Genomic DNA, 19,788 nt, shown 5'->3' on the forward strand with positions numbered 1-19,788 from the left:
CTCATGCGGTGTACCACGGGAAATCGAGTTCTCCGCTCGGGCCAATCGGAGGCGGAGCTTCGCGGGCCTTCCGCAGAGCACCCTGGGGAACGTAGTCCTCTCCCTCATGGCCCTCGCAGCCGCCATTTTGTCGCCTGGAGGCGGTTTTGTGTGTTTTCTCCTCGCGCGCTCGCCTCGAAACGCGTTTGTTTGTTTGGGTACGTAAGTTTAAGAGACACGTTATGGCGCAATGAAAGTGGTCTGTTGGTGGAGATGAAGTTTCCCGCCTTCCCCGGAAAGAGCGAGCGAGGCTGGCTCCTCCTCCCGTGCCTCCTCTTTGGGCGCCGTTCTCCACGTTGTCCCTCAGGCACGGGCTCCGCTGGAGGGGCCTCCTATCCAGCCTCCTGGTGAGGGAGCTGGCCTGGGGCCGAGGAGAGAAGCTGGCGGACTTCATAGAATCCCCTGCGGAGCAGCCGCGGCTCTTCCGCCCAAAAGAGGCGAGGCGGGCATGGCGGCCCCGATCCCGCTTGACCCGTGGAGCTCGCAAGGAGGAGGGAGGGTCTCCCGAGGCCGCGTCTGGCCCAGCGGAGAGAAGGGCGGGAGCTCGCGGGGACGGCGGCGCCTCCGCTTCCTTTTGTGTGTGTGTGTTTTTAGCAAAGTAATAACAATAAATAAATGGAAATATGCACCCCACCCCCGAGATCATTCCATGGTAATTATTCATCCTCCCAAAATTTCAGCAGTTCTTGCGATGGCCCCTTTCCGGTTTAACAGCACAAATTCTATAGACACCTTCCATGGACTACTTTTAAAATTGCATTTTAACCTGTATTTTAAATTGGTTTGTTTTTTCCTATTATGTTTTTACTGTAATTTTACTGGTGTTAGCCGTCCTGAGCCCGGCTCTGGCCCGGAGGGCGGGGTATAAATAAAATTTATTATTATTATTATATCTCCTCCGCGTCACACTGTTGACCACAAACTTGACATGAGCCAACAGCATGATGCGGCAGCTAAAAAAGCCAATGCAATTCTGGGCTGCATCAATAGGAGTATAACATCTAGATCAAGGGAAGTAATAGTGCCACTGTATTATGCTCTGGTCAGACCTCACCTGGAGTACTGTGTCCAGTTCTGGGCACCACAGTTCAAGAAGGACACTGACAAACTGGAACGTGTCCAGAGGAGGGCAACCAAAATGGTCAAAGGCCTGGAAACGATGCCTTATGAGGAACGGCTAAGGGAGCTGGGCATGTTTAGCCTGGAGAAGAGGAGGTTAAGGGGTGATATGATAGCCATGTTCAAATATATAAAAGGATGTCACATAGAGGAGGGAGAAAGGCTGTTTTCTGCTGCTCCAGAGAAGCGGACACGGAGCAATGGATCCAAACTACAAGAAAGAAGATTCCACCTAAACATTAGGAAGAACTTCCTGACAGTAAGAGCTGTTCGACAGTGGAATTTGCTGCCAAGGAGTGTGGTGGAGTCTCCTTCTTTGGAGGTCTTTAAGCAGAGGCTTGACAACCATATGTCAGGAGTGCTCTGATGGTGTTTCCTGCTTGGCAGGGGGTTGGACTCGATGGCCCTTGTGGTTTATTCCAACCCTATGATTCTATGATTCCTCCGCCCTGCGGCTTCTGAATCGCTCAGGCTCACCCACTTTAGCTTGGGGAGGACAGGCGGAGCCGCCTAGCGCTTGGTGGGTGTGACACTGAGGAGCAGAGGGAGCTCCTTGGTCCAGGATCTGCCCTCTTGTCAAGGAGTTTGTACAGGTCCCCCGAAAGAAGAAGTCCTGGGGACAGAGGCGCTTGGGTTGCATTTGCCAAGGAGAGCAGTGCATGGTGAATGCCGGCTCTGCTTGCCAACCTGCCCTGAAGAGACCTAACAATTTAACCCCCATGTTGCAAACAATAGTCAGTAATCTCCAAGGCAACACGATGACCGAAGACAATGATACAATATCAATATACACTCTTTATATACAGTGGTGCCTCGCAAGACGAAAAGAATCCGTTCTGTGATTCTCTTCGTCTAGCGGTTTTTTCCAGCAGGAACTCACAAGACATTGTCGTCTTGCGAAGCAAGCCCATAGGAAATTCGTTTTGCGAAGCACCTCCAAAACGGTAAACTCTTTCGTCTAGCGAGTTTTCCGCCACAACTTTATTGAATTCAGGAATGAGAGGCATTGGCTTAGGCATTGGTCCTAACGACTATCCAGCTCCAGCCCATTTGCTGGAGACACGGGGAAGGGTTAACACTATATCGGGGGAGTCTCCTGCCGAGGCACGTCAACTAGGAGCTCCCCCGGGTCACCGCTCTGGGGCGTGCCTTTGGCCCTCACCTCCATAGGCTTCGGACAGGGCCACGCCCCCGGAGTCCTTTAACGGACCACCCTTCGCTTGCTGGGGGGAGGTGATGCCGTTCTCCCGCCCCCCCACATCCTCTTAACCCCTTCTTACCAATGCCTATCACCAATGCCGATAAGTTGTGACGAGTTGCTACGAGGTAGGTGAAAAACCAAAAGGCCAGAAATTGCCAATTGGGAAAAATTCCTACCATGCCCCTTGCGGCGACAGACCGAAGTCCATAGCAAAGTCAAAGACCTACCTAAAGCCTACTTGAAGGGAGGGAGGGTGGGAAAACGTGAGGGCGAGCCGGCGAAAAGAGGGCGAGCCCCCTCCGCGCCGGCCCTAAATAGGGCAGGCCACGCCCCCCAGCCAGCCAGCTGATTGGCTGGCTGGGGGGGGGGCAGACCCGGCCGGGATTCCCCTGCTCTGGCGGGGGCTGGAACCAGCCCCCGCTCACGTGGGGTGGGCGTGAAGCCCGCAACCCCACCTCCTGGGCAGGCCGGAAGTGGCTTTGCGTGGCGAGTTCCCACCCCCCACCAGGATAAATAAAGACACGAGACACCATAAGTTAAGGTTAATTGGGCGAATTAGGCCACAACTTTATTGAATTCAGGAATGAGAGGCATTGGCTTAGGCATTGGTCCTAACGACTATCCGGCTCCAGCCCATTTGCTGGAGACACAGGGTAGAGTTAACACTATATCGGGGGAGTCTCCTGCCGAGGCACGTCGACTAGGAGCTCCCCCGGGTCACCGCTCTGGGGCGTGCCTTTGGCCCTCACCTCCATAGGCTTCGGACAGGGCCACGCCCCCCGGAGTCCTTTAACGGACCACCCTTCGCTCGCTGGGGGGAGGTGATGGCGTTCCTCCCCCCACACACATCCTCTTAACCCCTTCTTACCAATGCCTACCGCGTCTTGCGAGGCATTCGTCTTGCGGGGCACCACTGTAGTATGAAATCACATAAACAGAAAACTTATGATTAATGGATTCTCTTGAAAACATAAAACCTTATCTGGTGAAAACTTTCATAAACGAAGCTGTACAGCCTGTTTTCACCAGATAAGAATCTGATACATTGCTTCTTTCAGAGACTTGCATAGTCTTCAAAGACTTTTAGAGACTTACAAGACATGTTTATTTGGTTTTATTTCCTATTATATAAAGAGTGTATATTGATATCATATCTTTGCATCTGGTCATCGTGTTGCCTTGGAGATTACTGATTGAAAAGAGACCTGGCAGAGCAGTCATGTCCCCAAGAGGAGTGCTGTGCAAAAGGTCCCTCTGGTCTTGTGCAGAGGACAGCACCCCCAGAGTCCATCCCCACAGTTTTGCCTGCCAAAGCTCCATCTGCTGCTTCAAGACAGCAAAAGGGAGCTGAGTGCCCAGCAAAATTCCACATGGTGCCTGATGGGCACCAACCTGTCACAGGGCCAACCTGGGCCCAAAGTCTGCAAGAGCCGCTTTCTGTTTCTCCTGGGCAAGGCAGGCTTATGCCACAGGTTGGCTTGTCTTGGTGTGCAAATTGTGCTTTCTGCAACAGTTTCACAGGCTGCACGGGGGTGGGTGGTTCCTGGTGGGGACCAGGCTCACTGTCCCGCAGTTGGGCTCCTCCATAAGGAAGTAGCCTTCGGTGGCGGCTTCTTGCCATGCTGGGCCAAGCAAAGACATCCGCTTGCCTCTGCTTTCCATGCCAGCATTTGGCCTCCCTGCTTGACAGTTGGCTCCACACCTGCTTTTCCTAGGCTATCAGGGGCAAGGGAGCTTTCTTGGGGGGGGGCATCTGCAGCTGGACATCAAAGGTGCCCCCCCAACTAGTCCAACATTGAGAGTGCCACTGGGGCCAACTAGATGCACACAAACATAGCAGCGTAGCAGCATCAACTCTCCCCCCACTCAACTTACATAAATCTCTGTAATCTTTGTGCAGCTGCCTTTGGCACCGGATGGCGTCAACCCTTGTGGCCAGGAGGCATTGGTAGCCTTTGGATTTGCCAAAGCGCAGCTTAAAGCAGTTCTCCAAATTCCTCCTGGTCATTTCTGGCTGTTGGAGAAGCAAATTCTAGCATTTCACCATGTGCTGCAGCATGTGCACAGGACAGGGGGGCTGCAACATGTGCAAAGGGCAGGGGGGCAGCTGTTCCACCCCATCAAGTACAGTAAAACAATAGAAATACTTAACTAACCAATCACCCCTAACAAAAGTCCTCCCAACCACGTAACACACACCCCCCCCCACAAAAATCCTGACTATGCCCATGTGTTGCAATATATCTGCCCTGAATCCCCCAACATTCAGTTTCACTGGGTGCGGTTTGCAAGGAAGGGAGATGCAGCCCCCTTTCTCCAGCCACACGCCCTGAGGCACTTTCCTGTCCTCCTGGTCCCTCTGCCATCCCTTGCCTTCCTTCTAAGCTAATTTACTCCTGTCTTCAGGCCCCATCCAGGCTTCTCCTCTGCAGTTTGGTGCTTTGGCTTGTACCCACCATTGAAATTAATGGACCATAGTCATGTCCATTATTTCCAATGGGTCTACTCAGAGTAGGGCTAACACTGGCTAAACCTCCTTGGCTCAGTGTCTTATCAAAGCTGAATGATGCCAAACCATCACAGCCTCTTGAGCAGCCTTATTTTAAGTTGGAGCACACATTTGTCCAAAGGTCAGGCCAGCAAGGTAACCGTTCAAGGCTGCTAAGGGTGACTGGGGCGGAGTCCTGTATGGAACAGAAGTCGAGGGCTTGCAGCTCCAACCCAAGGCAAGAGGCAGGCTGTCCTCAGTGCTGGCCCCACTCTTCTCTGGGGAGTGACGCAGAGCCTTTGCCCTCTCTGCTTTCTCTGTTGAATGGTCACTGTAAAATGTAAAGGTTCATTATTGTTTCACAAGTTGTGTATGTCTTTCAGGGCCAGGGCCAGGACAAATAACGGGACCCAGTCTTGCAGCTGTGAAACATAGCAGGTGCTGCTGAGTTGTGTTCATCAAGCTGTGTCAGCAATTGGGTCTAGTATATAAAGAGCAGCACCTAGCTCCTCTCCCATTACCCTGGGGGATGGGTTGGTGGGTGGGTCATGTCTGTTGTTATCTTTAGTGTAAAAGGAGTTTTTGTTTTTGTTATTAAAACCTTGTTAAAGTTATTTTTTAGTTCCTTGTCATGCATGGTCTCCCCAGCAAGCTCTCTGCAGCACTACTAACCTGCAAATAGCCAACATTCTCCACTTGCTGTCCCCCCCCCCCGCTCCAGCACCTGACCACGTGCCATTCTTTGTAAATAGCAGCCTGTCTGGGCAGCAGAGGCTCCTTGAGCCTTGTGGTGGCCGCTGCACACAGAGGCAGATGGGGTTCTGAGCTTTGGGGCTGAGCGACTGTGGGGTGTAGTTGGGTGTGTGAAGGCTGAGCTGGAAGTGATCACCAGACATGAAACCAGACAGGGCTTCCTGTTTCCATGGCACAAAAGTCAGTACCTGGGTCCTTGACTGACAGCTTCTATGCTTCTGTGCAGCATCTGCATGTGGCTTAAACCATAGATGGGGACTCGTTGCGCCCCTTCCCACTGTGAAAATTACCTCAAGTTTGGGATTCTGTGATCAGGGCTGTGTGCTCTGGGCAGCTGTGAAGAAATAATCCTGCCTGTGCTGCTGCGAGAGGCCCCTGGGCAGAGCCCAGGGAGGCCAGAGACCCAGCTGCTCCAGTCCCACCTGCCTGTGTTTTCTGAAACCAGCTTTCAGTTGAGCCTTTCTTCTTCGCCCTTGCCAACAGTTGGGACAAAGGCCTCTCTTACTGACTGGGGAGGCAGAGGGAGCAGCTGAAGCCCCTGTCAGACAAGGGGCAACAAAAGGAGCACAAAGTTCATGTGCCTCCTTTAAAAGAGGCAATTTATCAAGGCAGAAGCTTTCATGGGCCAGAGCCCACTTCCTCAGACACACATAGGGCAAGTTGGCATTGGACTCCAGGCCTCTGATGTTCCTACATAAGACATTTGTAAGGTGCCCAGACTCTGCTGGCTTTCCTCAGGATGGTGCCCTTGCCTCACACAGAAGGCATGGAGGCTCCAGATCCACTGCCATTCAACAAAGATTGTGTGTGTGTGTGTGTGTGTGTGTGTGTGTGTGTGTGCGTGCGTGAGAGAGAGAGAGAGAAGTGGCATCCAAAAAGGGGGGTGCCAGGGGGTATTCACAGGAATGTCTGTAGCAGGGAATTGCATCAGGAACCCACCTCCTTCCTTCTCTGCTCTCCACACCCACCCACCCACCCCATAGGCAGGGTCTGATCCTTTCACATAGACATGCAAAAACACACAGCCTGTGTGCTTGGCGGTGGCTGGTATTCTTCTTGTAGAACGTGCTAGCAGAGGAAGGCCTGGCTCAGGTGCTGTGAATCTGCCTAAATAATAAATAGCATTTAGATCTCTCAGCCAGCAAACAGCATTGACAAGCCCACATGGCTGACTGAGAGAGACTCAGAGAGCTTGCAGGGCAACAGCTGAAGGAGGAGCAAAAGGGTTTTCTTGTGTGTGTGTGTGTGTGTGTGTTTCTTTGTGGCTGATTAGCTGCTCTCCCTGTGCAAAGGTCAGAGGGGGCAGGGTTTCTGTTGAGTCAGGTGATTAGCTGTGGGAGGAGCTTATCAGAGCTTGCAGGGCAGTGGCGCACGCCTGGCGGCGCGCACAGTTTGATCCATCTTTTAGATTTAGGGGAGCTAGTCTCAAACGTTTGTTGGGGGAGACCTAGGTTTTTTCGGGGGGGTTATTTGTCCTGTCTTCACGCTTTTTAAGATGGAGGACCACTGTAGCCACCCCCAACGACACGTTTTCAAGATGGAGGGTGAGGGAACAGCTGCAGTGGCCTGCGGTTCCTGCGCAATGTTTACCATCTTGCCAAATGTTGCAGGCAGCTTTACCTGCTGCAATTGTATGTTGATTGCCCTCTTAGAAGACAAAGTCCAGCAACTGGAGGAACGTGTAGCTACGCTCCAAAGAATTAGAGAGCTGGAGCTCTTCTTGGAAGCAACAGAGCACACCGTCTCCACCAAGGAGGAGACAGGGGACACCCCTGAGAAGGAGGCTAGTTCACCAACACAGGTGCCAGATATATGGAGAAACGTGACTCAAAGAAGTAGGAGGCCCAGGGTTCGCTCTGATTGTTTAGAAATACACAATCGCTTTGAAGTCCTCTCCCCTAGCATGGAAGACAAAGAACAGACTCCATTTGAGGATCTCTCCCTCATTACAGTCGATCAGGTATATGAAGATGAGCAGCAAAGTCAGTCCTCAGGGAATGTGCAGGCAACCTTGGAACGGACAGCTCACGGAAGAACCCCGAGCAGACCTAAGAGGAGGCGTGTAGTGGTGATAGGGGATTCCCTACTGAGGGGAACAGAAGCAGTGATCTGTGGGCCTGACAAGATGTCTCGGGAGGTGTGCTGTCTCCCCGGGGCTAAGATCCAAGATGTAACTGAACGACTGCAAGGAATCATAAAACCCACTGACAAATACCCCTTCCTCTTGGTTCATGTGGGAACCAATGACACTGCAAGCAATAGCCTCCAGAAGATCAAAAGAGACTACGAGGCTCTGGGCAGGAAATTGAAGCAATTAAATGCACAAATTGTCATCTCATCTGTCCTCCCAGTTGAACGACGTGGCCCAGGGAGAGAGGGAAAAATAGTGGAAGTGAACAGCTGGCTTCGCAAATGGTGTAAACAGGAACGGTTTGGATTCTTAGATCACGGACTGCAGTTTCTTGAAGATGGACTTCTGGCAAGCGATGGGCTGCACCTCACAACGGTTGGGAGGAATGTTTTTGCAAAAAATCTCAGAAACCTCATCAGGAGGGCTTTAAACTGACTAATGTGGGGGAGGGAGAAAGTGCTCCTGAAGGTAGGAGTCTATCAATTGATGAAGATGATCATCCAAATGTCATAGACCAAATGGAGCAAACAGCACGCAGACCTAGTGGTGGGAGGAAAAAATCCTTAAATAAGAGACACCGGGGAATGATTAATGGACTTCAATGTCTGTACACTAATGCGCAAAGCATGGGAAATAAACAAGATGAGGTACAGCATACTAAATATGACATAATAGGCATCACTGAAACCTGGTGGGATAAGTCCCACGATTGGAATGGAGGGATACAATCTATTTCAGAGAAACAGACCAGACAAGAAAGGAGGAGTGGCGTTATATGTCAGGGATGTTTATACCTGTGAAGAGATCCAAGATTTAGAACCTCAAAGCCAAAGTGAGAGCATTTGGGTCAAAATTAAGGGAGAGAAGAATAACAGTGACCTCATTGTGGGAGTGTACTATAGATCCCCAAGCCAAATGGAGGACATAGATGATGCCTTCCTGGAACAGATGGCCAAGCATGCAAAAGGAAGGGAGATAGTAGTAATGGGGGACTTCAATTACCCGGATATTTGTTGGATGTCAAACTCAGCCAAGAGCATAAGGTCAAACAGATTCCTCACTGGCCTTGCAGACAACTTCATTGCCCAGAAAGTGGGAGAAGCAACAAGAGGAACAGCCATTTTAGATCTGGTCCTAACCAATGTTGATGACCTGGTTAGTGGGGTAGAAGTGGAAGGATCATTAGGCGCGAGTGATCATGCTCTTCTGAAGTTTACCATACAGCGGAAAGGAGCAGCCAAGCATAGTAGGACTCAATTTCTTGACTTTAAGAAAGCCGACTTCATAAAACTTAGGGAAGTGCTGGGTGAGATCCCATGGACAGTAATACTAAAAGGAAAGGGAGTTCATGATGGCTGGGAGTTTGTTAAGAGGGAGATAGTAAAAGCACAACTTCAGGCAATACCAATGAGACGGAAACATGGAAGGTGCCTAAAGAAGCCAGGGTGGCTATCTAAAGAACTTTAAACTGAGTTAAGATTTAAAAAGGATGTGTACAAAAAATGGAAAAGGGGGGAAACAACCAAAAAGGAATTCAAACAAATAGCCAGCACATGTAGACACAAACTCAGAAAAGCTAAAGCACAGAATGAACTCAGGCTTGCTAGAGAGGTTAAAAGCAACAAAAAAGGCTTTTATGGGTATGTCCGTAGCAAAAGGAAGAACAAAGAAACAGTGGGGTCACTCAGAGGAGAAGATGGTGAAATGCATACGGGGGACACAGAAAGGGCTGAACTCCTCAATGCCTTCTTTGCCTCAGTCTTCTCCGATAAAGAAAACAATGCCCAACCTGAAGAATTTGGAGCAAATGATTCAGCAAAGGAAACACAGCCCAGAATAACTAAGGAGATAGTACAAGAATACTTGGCTAGTTTAGATGTATTCAAGTCTCCAGGGCCAGATGAACTGCATCCAAGAGTATTAAAAGAACTGGCAGATGTGATCTCAGAACCACTGGCAGTCATCTTTGAGAATTCCTGGAGAACAGGCGAAGTCCCGGCAGACTGGAGGAGGGCAAATGTTGTCCCTTTTTTCAAAAAGGGGAAAAGAGAGGACCCAAATAATTACCGCCCAGTCAGTCTGACATCAATACCAGGGAAGATTCTGGAGCAGATCATTAAGCAAACAGTCTGTGAGCACCTAGAAAGGAATGCTGTGGTCACCAATAGTCAGCATGGATTTCTGAAAAATAAGTCATGTCAGACTAACCTGATCTCGTTTTTTGACAGAATTACAAGCCTGGTAGATGAAGGGAACGCAGTGGTTGTAGCCTACCTTGATTTCAGCAAGGCATTTGACAAGGTGCCCCATGATATTCTTGTAAAGAAGCTGGTAAAATGTGGTCTTGACTATGCTACCACTCAGTGGATTTGTAACTGGCTGACTGACCGAACCCAAAGGGTGCTCATCAATGGTTCCTCTTCATCCTGGAGAAGAGTGACTAGTGGGGTGCCACAGGGTTCTGTCTTGGGCCCGGTCTTATTCAACATCTTTATCAACGACTTGGATGATGGACTCAAGGGCATCCTGATCAAATTTGCAGATGACACCAAACTGGGGGTGTGGCTAACACCCCAGAGGACAGGATCACACTTCAAAACGACCTTGACAGATTAGAGAACTGGGCCAAAACAAACAAGATGAACTTTAACAGGGAGAAATGTAAAGTATTGCACTTGGGCAAAAAAAATGAGAGGCACAAATGCAAGATGGGTGACACCTGGCTTGAGAGCAGTACATGTGAAAAGGATCTAGGAGTCTTGGTTGACCACAAACTTGACATGAGCCAACAGTGTGACGCGGCAGCTAAAAAAGCCAATGCAATTCTGGGCTGCATCAATAGGAGTATAGCATCTAGATCAAGGGAAGTAATAGTGCCACTGTATTCTGCTCTGGTCAGACCTCACCTGGAGTACTGTGTCCAGTTCTGGGCACCACAGTTCAAGAAGGACACTGACAAACTGGAACGTGTCCAGAGGAGGGCAACCAAAATGGTCAAAGGCCTGGAAACGATGCCTTATGAGGAACGGCTAAGGGAGCTGGGCATGTTTAGCCTGGAGAAGAGGAGGTTAAGGGGTGATATGATAGCCATGTTCAAATATATAAAAGGATGTCACATAGAGGAGGGAGAAAGGTTGTTTTCTGCTGCTCCAGAGAAGCGGACACGGAGCAATGGATCCAAACTACAAGAAAGAAGATTCCATCTAAACATTAGGAAGAACTTCCTGACAGTAAGAGCTGTTTGACAGTGGAATTTGCTGCCAAGGAGTGTGGTGGAGTCTCCTTCTTTGGAGGTCTTTAAGCAGAGGCTTGACAACCATATGTCAGGAGTGCTCTGATGGTGTTTCCTGCTTGGCAGGGGGTTGGACTCGATGGCCCTTGTGGTCTCTTCCAACTCTATGATTCTATGACTCCCACTTCCACAAAGGGGCTCAGATTGTGCAAAGGATTCTGTTCTCATCATCATATAACTGAGAAGCATAAAACAAACAGGAGACGGAGGTGATTATGTGATACATTGCTGTATTGTACATGCAGTCATACATATTAAAAAATGTGCACATTCTGTATAAACAAGGTATTCCATGGGGACAGTGAATGACTTTCCCACTCTTGGCTTTTTGAGCATCCACCACCCCAAACTCCGGCAAATTACATCCACCCTCAAAATCAGTGCTGGGCTCCTTTCCTACTTCTTGGGTGGGGGGGAAGGATGAAATAGTTTCATGGTTGTGATTTCCCCCTTGCCCCTTCCCTGTGTAAGATCTTACGTCTCTGTCCAGTGTTATTCCACCAAAATGGAAGGAAGGGCCAAGTGATTGGGACTGTTGGAGAAGTCGTTTTTGAAGTGAGCAGGGTGCGGTGGAGAGGAGTCCAGAAGATGCAGAGGGGGATGGAGTGGGTACTGACAATAGATTTCTTCATGGCCTCCAAGTCAGAGATCCAGAGAGCCAAAGGCTACAAAGCTGACTGCCCCCCCCCCCTTTGTCAAACACATTATTGCAGCTCAAAACTTTGTGGTCTGATGCAAGTGGTCTCTAGACGCCAAGAGCCAACGTCGTGTGGTGTTTAAAGAGCCACAGACTGGGCAGATACAGTTTCAGCCCGCTTGGCCAAACTCCACCTCTGAGCCTAGCCTACTTTCGCAGTGTTGGTGAGGATAAAATCAGTGTGGGGAGAAACATGTACACAGCTTGGACCTCCCTGGCGAGGCAATAAATAAATGTCATAAATTAATTGGTCTATGGAAACTCATGCCGCACTAAATCTTGATCTTTAAGGTGCCTCCAGACACATACAGTCCATGGCTGCTCAGTGCCCTTGGGCCAGCACTGCAAAGGAAGCCACTTTTGGACTCTCCGCTTGGCAGTCCACAAGCCAGGATTTAGCTATGTATTCAGCACTCCTAGTCACACTTGTGTTGGCCCTCAAAATAGCTACATGAATCAGCTGCTGTTGCCATTTTACAGGTGGGTGAGAGGAAGAGGGCCAAATGTTCGAGGGCCAGGCAAACACACCTGAGAGCTTGGAGAGGTCTCTATTGCCAAGAGGTCACAGGGAGCAGGCTGAATTTCCCCTGCAAAATCTTTCTCTAGCCAAGCTTCTGTCTTTTCAGCATGCGCTTCAGTGGTGCACTGTCCCGACCCCAACTTTCACGCCTTGTGCTACCCTTTAGAGCAGACCAGGTGGTGGGAGGAGGAACAGACGGAGCGGAACTGAGTGGCAGCCTTCCCTCTATTTTATTAGCATTGATCCAGCAGCATCACTGAGGAGTTCTGGCTGACAGACGCCTCCACATCTCTTGCCCTGGAAGGTCCAATCAGCACCATCCTAGCAAGCAAATGCGCACTTCTCCATCGCTGACCTGCCTTGCTCTCTAAAATACTAATTTCCTGTTGTCAGGATGATCCCAGTCTTCCCTGCCAGTTGGTGTTTTCATTGGAAACCAAAACAGATGCCAGTAAATATGTCAGCCAAAACCTCGTTTAGCAGAAATAATACATTATCATCAACAAGCATAATCTTCTAGCTCATGCGTGGATGGATGTGCAACCACACACACACCACTTCCCTTGGCAGGCAGAGCCTCGGAAGATTCTCCTCTCCTGTGCGGCAGGCAGGGAAGGCGCAAAAGGGACCCTGTTCTTGGGATTTGCTGTAAGGCGCCAGCGGCTCCTGACTGCTCAGGCTTCTTTTGCAGCTGGGATCTGTCAGCCAAGGAGGGGAAGGGGAAGGTGACCCAACTGGAACCTGCCATGGGGCTGTGCCTATTTGGGAGAATCAGCCCCAGAACACATCCATCAGGGCCCTGGGCCAGCCACCTTCTTGCAACCTTGCCCACTTCACAGGAAGGTTGTAGGGATGGCAGAAAGCACTTTGTACACATCCCTAACTGGGGCAGCTCAACCCCTTGCTCTGCCTTGGCCTTGGTCCAGCCACCCTTGGCCTTCCTCAGAGTCCACCTCAAGCCACCAGGACTTGTAGTGGGGCCCTTGGTGGGGCTCAAAGGTGGCAATGGATTCTTTCTGTCCAGAGTTTTCCTTCCCCCACTAAACCAGCTAACACTCCTCCAAGTGGCTTCTAGCCTTATTCAATGAAAAGAAGAGAGCAGCCTACATTTCACTTTACATCTCTCTCTCTCTCTCTCTCTCTCTCTCTCTTTCATCTACACACTCAAAGCTTGGCTCTCCCTTGGGGAGAGTGCAGGACAGTGCACAGTGCAGGAGCTCAGCCTTCTTGGGTCCGTGTACTGGGCCCTATCCTAGCCAGCCAAGTGGAAGAAGCAGGTTATTGCTTTGTTGAGGAGGGTCTCGGCACAGAGGGCAGTTGTCTGCCAACATACTCCTCATTATTAAAAATGTTAGACAGGGTTCTTACAAGGCACTGCATCTCCCCCAGCATAACCTCCACCTTACTGGCTCTGGTCTGGCAGGCAAAGGTAGGTTGGTCTCCCTCTTCCCTCCCTGCACAGGGAGTCCTCAGCCGCACAGGAAGATGCCTGTTAGGCGTGCATATAAATGGTTTAAAAACAAGCACTCAGCTCAACAGAGATTTCCAAATATGTCACTTAGAAAAATGAGAGAGAGCCCAAGAGTAATGCTCCCGTTACTTGAAAGATGCATAGTTGATGAAACAAAGGACAAAAGTCAGCTACAGCAAAAAGACCTGAACAGCCCCCTGTGTTGTTTGCGTGGAGCACGTTGTCCATCCATTGGGTGGGGGATAGAAGCCCAGAGACAGGGAGAAAAAGAGAGAGGCAGAAGCCCCTGGCCAGGGCTGCCCTTCAGCTTGGGGGAAGTCACATGCAGTGCAGTGCCTGCAAGTGAACAGTGCAGGCTGTGGCACTGAGTGGAGGAGCTCCCAGCTCACTCGGCATGTGGATGGTGCTAACCAAACCCACCCTGCTAATGATGCCGCTCCCATCCACGTGCGAGCATCAGGACCAGGGCGGTGCTAGGTGGCCACTTGGTGCTTTCCAGGCGAGCTGGAGCTCTGTCCGGTGCTGCTACCACCCGGCCGAGCCGCATCAGGAGGCTCTGGTGGCAGCAGCAGGCTCTGCCAGGGTGCCAGGGTCTTCCCCACCTTGCTGGGTGCTGGCACTGGGCCAGTCATGATGGGCAATGCTGCCACTAGGTTCATGGCACCCTTGGCAAGTGTGGTGCGACAGAGGTCCCTCAGCACGGTCACTGCTTGCCTGGTCTAAGCCCTTGAAGTTGAACTGAACTGATGGCAGAGGAGGGGCAGCAGCACCCACAGCCCATTTGGTTCTCCTTGCGGGTGTTCCCAGCAGGGCCCCCCTCCCAGCCTGCCAGCAGTTCAGATCATCTTCATGTTGAACTTCCTGGCGCCCCCTTGCCCAGCCGCTGTGGTTGGGCCGTCCACCTTGCGGAAAGAGTACTCCACAGAGAAGTGGTTCTTGTGCTGCCCACGGCCTCGACTCCAGACAAAGAGGAGGAGGAAGCAGAAGAGCACCACGCCCAGGAAGGTGATGCACCCCATGGCAGTGGACACCAGGATAGTCTTGAGGTCAAGTGTGAACTTCAAGAAGACCTGTGTGCTGTTGTGCAAAGTGTCGTTGAAGTCACTGAGGTGCAGGGTCCGGTTTGCATAAAGGGCTCCGTTGGCCAAGTGCCCCTTGATGGTCAGTGTGGCAAAGTATGTGTCGTTGCCACCGGCATTGCTGGCGATGCAGATGTAGGTCCCACTGTCTTGGACCTGTGTGTAGCGGATCTCCAGCGTCCCACTGGGCAAGACGGCAACTCGCCCAGTGCTCCTGGTAGTGATCATCCGATGCTGAGGAGAAACCCAGACGATGGAGGGGGTGGGCTCTCCGTCCGCCCGGCACAGGAAGGACACAGCCTGCCCTTCATAAGCAGTGATGTGCTGGAGCTTCCGGTCCCTGATTTTTGGCTTTTGGCAGGTGAAGTACTCAAAGAGCACAGAGTCTGGGAAGTCGCGCAGGGCGTCACCCTGGATCTCGGGTGGTGAGGAACACATTGGCGGTTGGCCGTTGAAGTTGAGCGTCTTCCGGCGCTGGAGGATCCAGAGGAGGCGGCAGTCGCAGACTAAGGGGTTCCGGTCCACCCTGAGTGTCTCCAGAGTGTTGACAGAGTGGAAGCTGCTTTCCTCCAAAGTGGACAAGAAATTGTTGGAGAGATTGAGAAGGCGGATTTGCCTCAAGCCATACAGCGCCTGGGGCTCTACCAAGGCCAACAAGGCACCCACCATGTGGAGCTCTCTGAGCCGGATGAGGTCCCGGAAGGCGCCCTTGGGGACTGTGCTGATGGGGTTGTAGGAGAGGTTCAGGTACATGAGATGCCCCAGGTTCCTCAAGGCAGCTGTTGGGACAGCAGTGATGTTTGTGTACGTGATTGAGAGTGAGGTGAGGTTGAGTCCTTGGAAGCCATTTGGTGATATGTCCTCCAGGAACGGCCAGTTGTCAATTTCTAGCTGCCAGAGGTTGCAAAGCTTTTTGAAGTTTTGGTCTTCCACTGTGGCAATGCTCAGGTGCCTGAGCCGGAGGGCCTGTAGGTTCTGGAGGCGAGAGAGCGACTCTGCGGAGATGTCTGTCAGGTTGCATTTTTCTATTGTCAGCTGCTGCAGGCCCAGGAGGCCGGAGAAGGCCTTCCGAGAGACATAAACCAGGTCATTGTCCCCAAGGTCCAGGATCCTGAGGCTCCTCAGGTCTTGAAATGTGTAGTCCAAGAGGATGACAATCTTGTTCTCGCTGATGTCCAGGACGGTGAGGTTGGAGAGCTTGGTGAAGACGCCCGCGGGGAGCAGCTTGAGCTGGTTGCCACGAAGGCGCAAGACCTGCAGGTTCAGGAGGTTGCTGAAGGCACCCGGCTCTACACTGGCGATGATGTTCTCACTGAAGTCCAGCTCCTCCAATAGTGGAAATGGGGACAGGTCCCCCGAGTTCAGGCAGCGGATGCGGTTCTTGTTAAGCTCCAAGATCTTGGTCTCTGTGGGAATCCCCTCAGGGATTGCAGTGAGGCGCTTGCGGTGGCAGCTGACGGACTTGATCTGGGGGATGCAGTCACAGCGTGCTGGGCAAGCCGCCACTGAGGCTGTACTCAGGAGGACACAGTGAAAAACCAAGACCAGAAAACAGCAGCAGCATGTCATGGTGCAGTGCATGGTCCTACAGGCATCCTACCATCTTCCCACGCACCTGCAAGAGAGAGGGAGAGGAGGGAGTTACAGACATAGGTGCAGCTGCTCTGGCAGGCCTCTGCCATGGGAGCCCCTGCCCCCCCCGGCAGCTGCACCAAGGCCATTGGCATAGCCAGGATTTTTGTTATGGGAGGCAGGACTTACTTAGGTGGGGCAGGACTTTTCTGGTGGGTGGCAGAACCAATGGGATTGGGCAGTGAAATATTTCTTTTGTTTTACTTGATCTAGGGGGCAGTTGCCCCTCTGCCCCCCTTGGCTACTGAGACACATAGCAGCAAACAGGCCATGGAGGAGCAAGGAAAGGCAGGTGAGTTGGTGGGGATGAGACCAGGCTGAGTAATATGAATCATTAAAACTAAAGTGTGCATGAGGCCCAGGAGAGAAGAGAAGAGCCTTCTTTAGCCTACCAGTTTCACTTCCTTTGAGGAAGAAGCCACCCCACCCCCGGGCTCTGAAGAGGGGAGCTGCCCTTGCCCTGTTCTGCAAGTCCCTTTGCATATGGGTGTGCCATGGCCTTGGGGTGACAGCCACTCTCCCCACAGGCAGAGCAGAGAAGATGGGAGGTGCCTTGGGGCAGAGACCCTCCTTTCCTTTGCTTGTGCCCTGTACAAGCAACCTAGCTTACACACACAGCCGCTGTACGATGCTGGCTTTGCTCTTCTGGAAGAAGCAAAGACTTTGCAGGTGTGTGAGAGAGAGACACACCATAATTGGGATGGCTTGCAGCTGGGTGGGGCATGCCCACCTGCGTGTTGAAGAGCCCCCCCCCCCATCTTGCCCCCTCTCCAGAACAGAACCAAGCGCTTGCACGTTTACATGTAGCAAAGAGGATTTTCCTTTTCCTGCAGATCACAAAATATCCTTGGCAGATTTCACATTTAAAAAACTGGTGATTGCAGAATCCATTCTTTGTAGATTATGGATTAGTAGCAGCAAGAGCAGCAGCAGCAGCAGCTCGCCCTTGAGGAATAATAATGCAAAGCCCTCTCTTTAAGCAGCTAAAAATAAATTGGACTCAATTTTTCTTCCCTTTTCAGGGAGTGGAAGAGAAGCAGGAATTTGTTTTGCAGCCATTTAATTTCCTCCTCCCTTTCTTATATAATAACTTAGTGTACACTGAGGTCTTCAGGGTGGGAAGCAGAGGGGACTCAGGTGGTTTTGACTCAAGTGCAGTCCCGGTGGCAGAAGGGAGGACCCCTTCCCAAAGAATCTCACTGAGTTACCCTAGAAAAGTCTCTTCCTCAGTGGTCCGCTAATGTAAAATCAAAGGACAGGAACTGATCTCCCAGCACTGCATATTGGCTCTCACACTCTTCAATTTTTACATAAATGATATGGCGCCACACATAGCACTGGCGCAATCCCCTACCCCATCAATTAGCAATAGGAAAATATCTTGTCTGCTGTATGCCAATGATGTGGTGCTCCTATCACTCCCGATTAGGTCTTAACAATCTGCTTAGCATTATTGCAAGCAGGAAGACCTCACAGTGAATTACCCCAAGACCAAAATTATGGTCTTTGGGAAGCGTAGTCCCAGATTCAAATGGAAAATGGATCAGCAGGATCTGGAGCAAACACACTCCTTCAGATATCTGGGAGTTCTCTTCACTGAGACGCTATCGTGGAAGGGGCACATTGAGGCTACGAAACTCAAAGCGCAGAAACTTGTGGCCAGTTACTAGAACCTGTGCTGAAAATCTTTGCCAGCAAAGTGGTTTCCCAGGTGCTCCATGGAGTAGCGATATGGAGCATGGACCTAAAGGCTAACAAAGCCTTAGAAATAGTGCATAACGAATTCCTCAAGAAAGTGTTCTCACTCCCCAACAGGACCCCAGCTGCTGCTCTTCTTCGTGCTGAAGCTGACGTGACAACAATGCAAGCTAGAATTGCCTAAATTTGCCTAAATTATGTGAAAAGACTTCAGTCTCTTTCGGAGGAGAGATTCCCTGCTATGTCTTACACAGAACAGGAACAGACCAAATGCTGGAAGGTTGGCATCCAATGCCTCTTGTCCCAATATCAATTACAAATCTTCAAGTGACCACGAAGATGGATAAGAGGCACTTAAGAGACTGTCTCTTTAGGTCCGATGCAGAAAGCAATCTAACCATGATTGCTTCTACCAAGAGCTCACCATGGTTTCCACTTATCAAAACCGAGCATGACTGAGCCAGATTCCTGACAAAGTTCCCACTTGCTGTACTAAGAATCACTTTTACAGAACTACGATTCCAATCAATACCCTCGGTGGTGTTGGATGGGTGGTACGGCAAAGTACATTATGAAGAGAGATTCTATCCATGTGGACAACCCTGCGTCGAGGACCTGTACCATTATTTATTGCAGTGCCTGTTATACATAGACCCAAGAAACCGATTTATAAAACCAGTTTACGAATGGAAGACATCTGAATAGGTTGGAAAGGGTGAAATGGCTGCTGAATGGCACCAACGACTTCGTTACTTATAAAGCAGCACTTTATGTGCTGGTAGCTAAGAAGATCAGGAGGAAGGAACTAGACACAATAGCGATCAACTGCAAAGCGGATTCGGATATTTAATTTGGCACATCTTAGCTGAGAATCTTCTGCTATTCTATTCCATTTAATGCAACAAATAATTTTAGTAGCCATGACCATGGTTTTATTGTATATCAGTGCCCGAATATTTTTATGGTTATTGGTGTGTGTGTGTGTTTCGTTCTCCTTCTCAATGATGCCATGGCCTATGGCTAATGCAATAAAAAGTTTAATTGGAGATCTCCCAGCAAGAGCATCAGAGATGGGAGAGACTTCTAAGGGGGGGGGGGGGGTCAAGAAGAGCCCAGGAACACGAGACGGGATGTGTGCGTCAAGGGCCAGGAGCAACTAGATGTTATGCACTTGCCCCAAGGTGACTGGCTTCCTGCCTCTACCCCCTGATGTGGCTTAAGGATGGTGGGGAAGAGCTTGGTGTTGTGCACTTGGGCCTTAGTTGTTGTCAGACAGTGTGGGGGGTTGTTAACGACTCACAATATCTTTCTCTTTCCTTCATTGCCTGCATTTAAGCTGCCAAATCTCCCTCTACCACCCCACACAACTGTGTTTTCCTAGGAATGGTAAAAACTGTTGCAAATACAGACTGGCAGCTGGAGAATTCCTCTGCAGATGATTTGGCTGCTAGAGCCATGAATATTAGTCTTTAAAATAAATCTTATGACTAATTTTCTGAGCTCCAACCAGGGTAGTTGCCACAAACACGGCATTTCTGGTCCCATCACCTCCTGGCAAATAGAAGGGGAAGAAATGGAGGCAGTGAGAGATTTTACTTTCTTGGGCTCCATGATCACTGCAGATGGTGACAGCAGCCACGAAATTAAAAGATGCCTGCTTCTTGGGAG

The 19,788-nt window shown here is 50.6% G+C and overlaps 1 protein-coding gene across 3 annotated transcripts in view; it reads right to left on the minus strand.

Annotated features, from left to right (window-relative positions):
* Positions 1-11,233: 11,233 nt before the first annotated feature.
* LINGO3 (leucine rich repeat and Ig domain containing 3) overlaps positions 11,234-19,788 on the minus strand; it is a 45,635-nt gene continuing 37,080 nt past the window's right edge. For all 3 annotated transcript variants that reach the window (XM_077921871.1, XM_028713378.2, XM_028713377.2), the window contains exon 2: positions 11,234-16,405. In XM_077921871.1, the coding sequence (XP_077777997.1) occupies positions 14,548-16,371 (1,824 nt within the window). In that variant the 5' untranslated portion in view covers positions 16,372-16,405 and the 3' untranslated portion in view covers positions 11,234-14,547. The remainder of the gene's footprint in view (positions 16,406-19,788) is intronic.

Source organism: Podarcis muralis, chromosome 18 (genome assembly GCF_964188315.1).
Source record: "Podarcis muralis chromosome 18, rPodMur119.hap1.1, whole genome shotgun sequence".
In the NCBI taxonomy this organism is placed as follows: Eukaryota; Metazoa; Chordata; class Lepidosauria; order Squamata; family Lacertidae; genus Podarcis; species Podarcis muralis.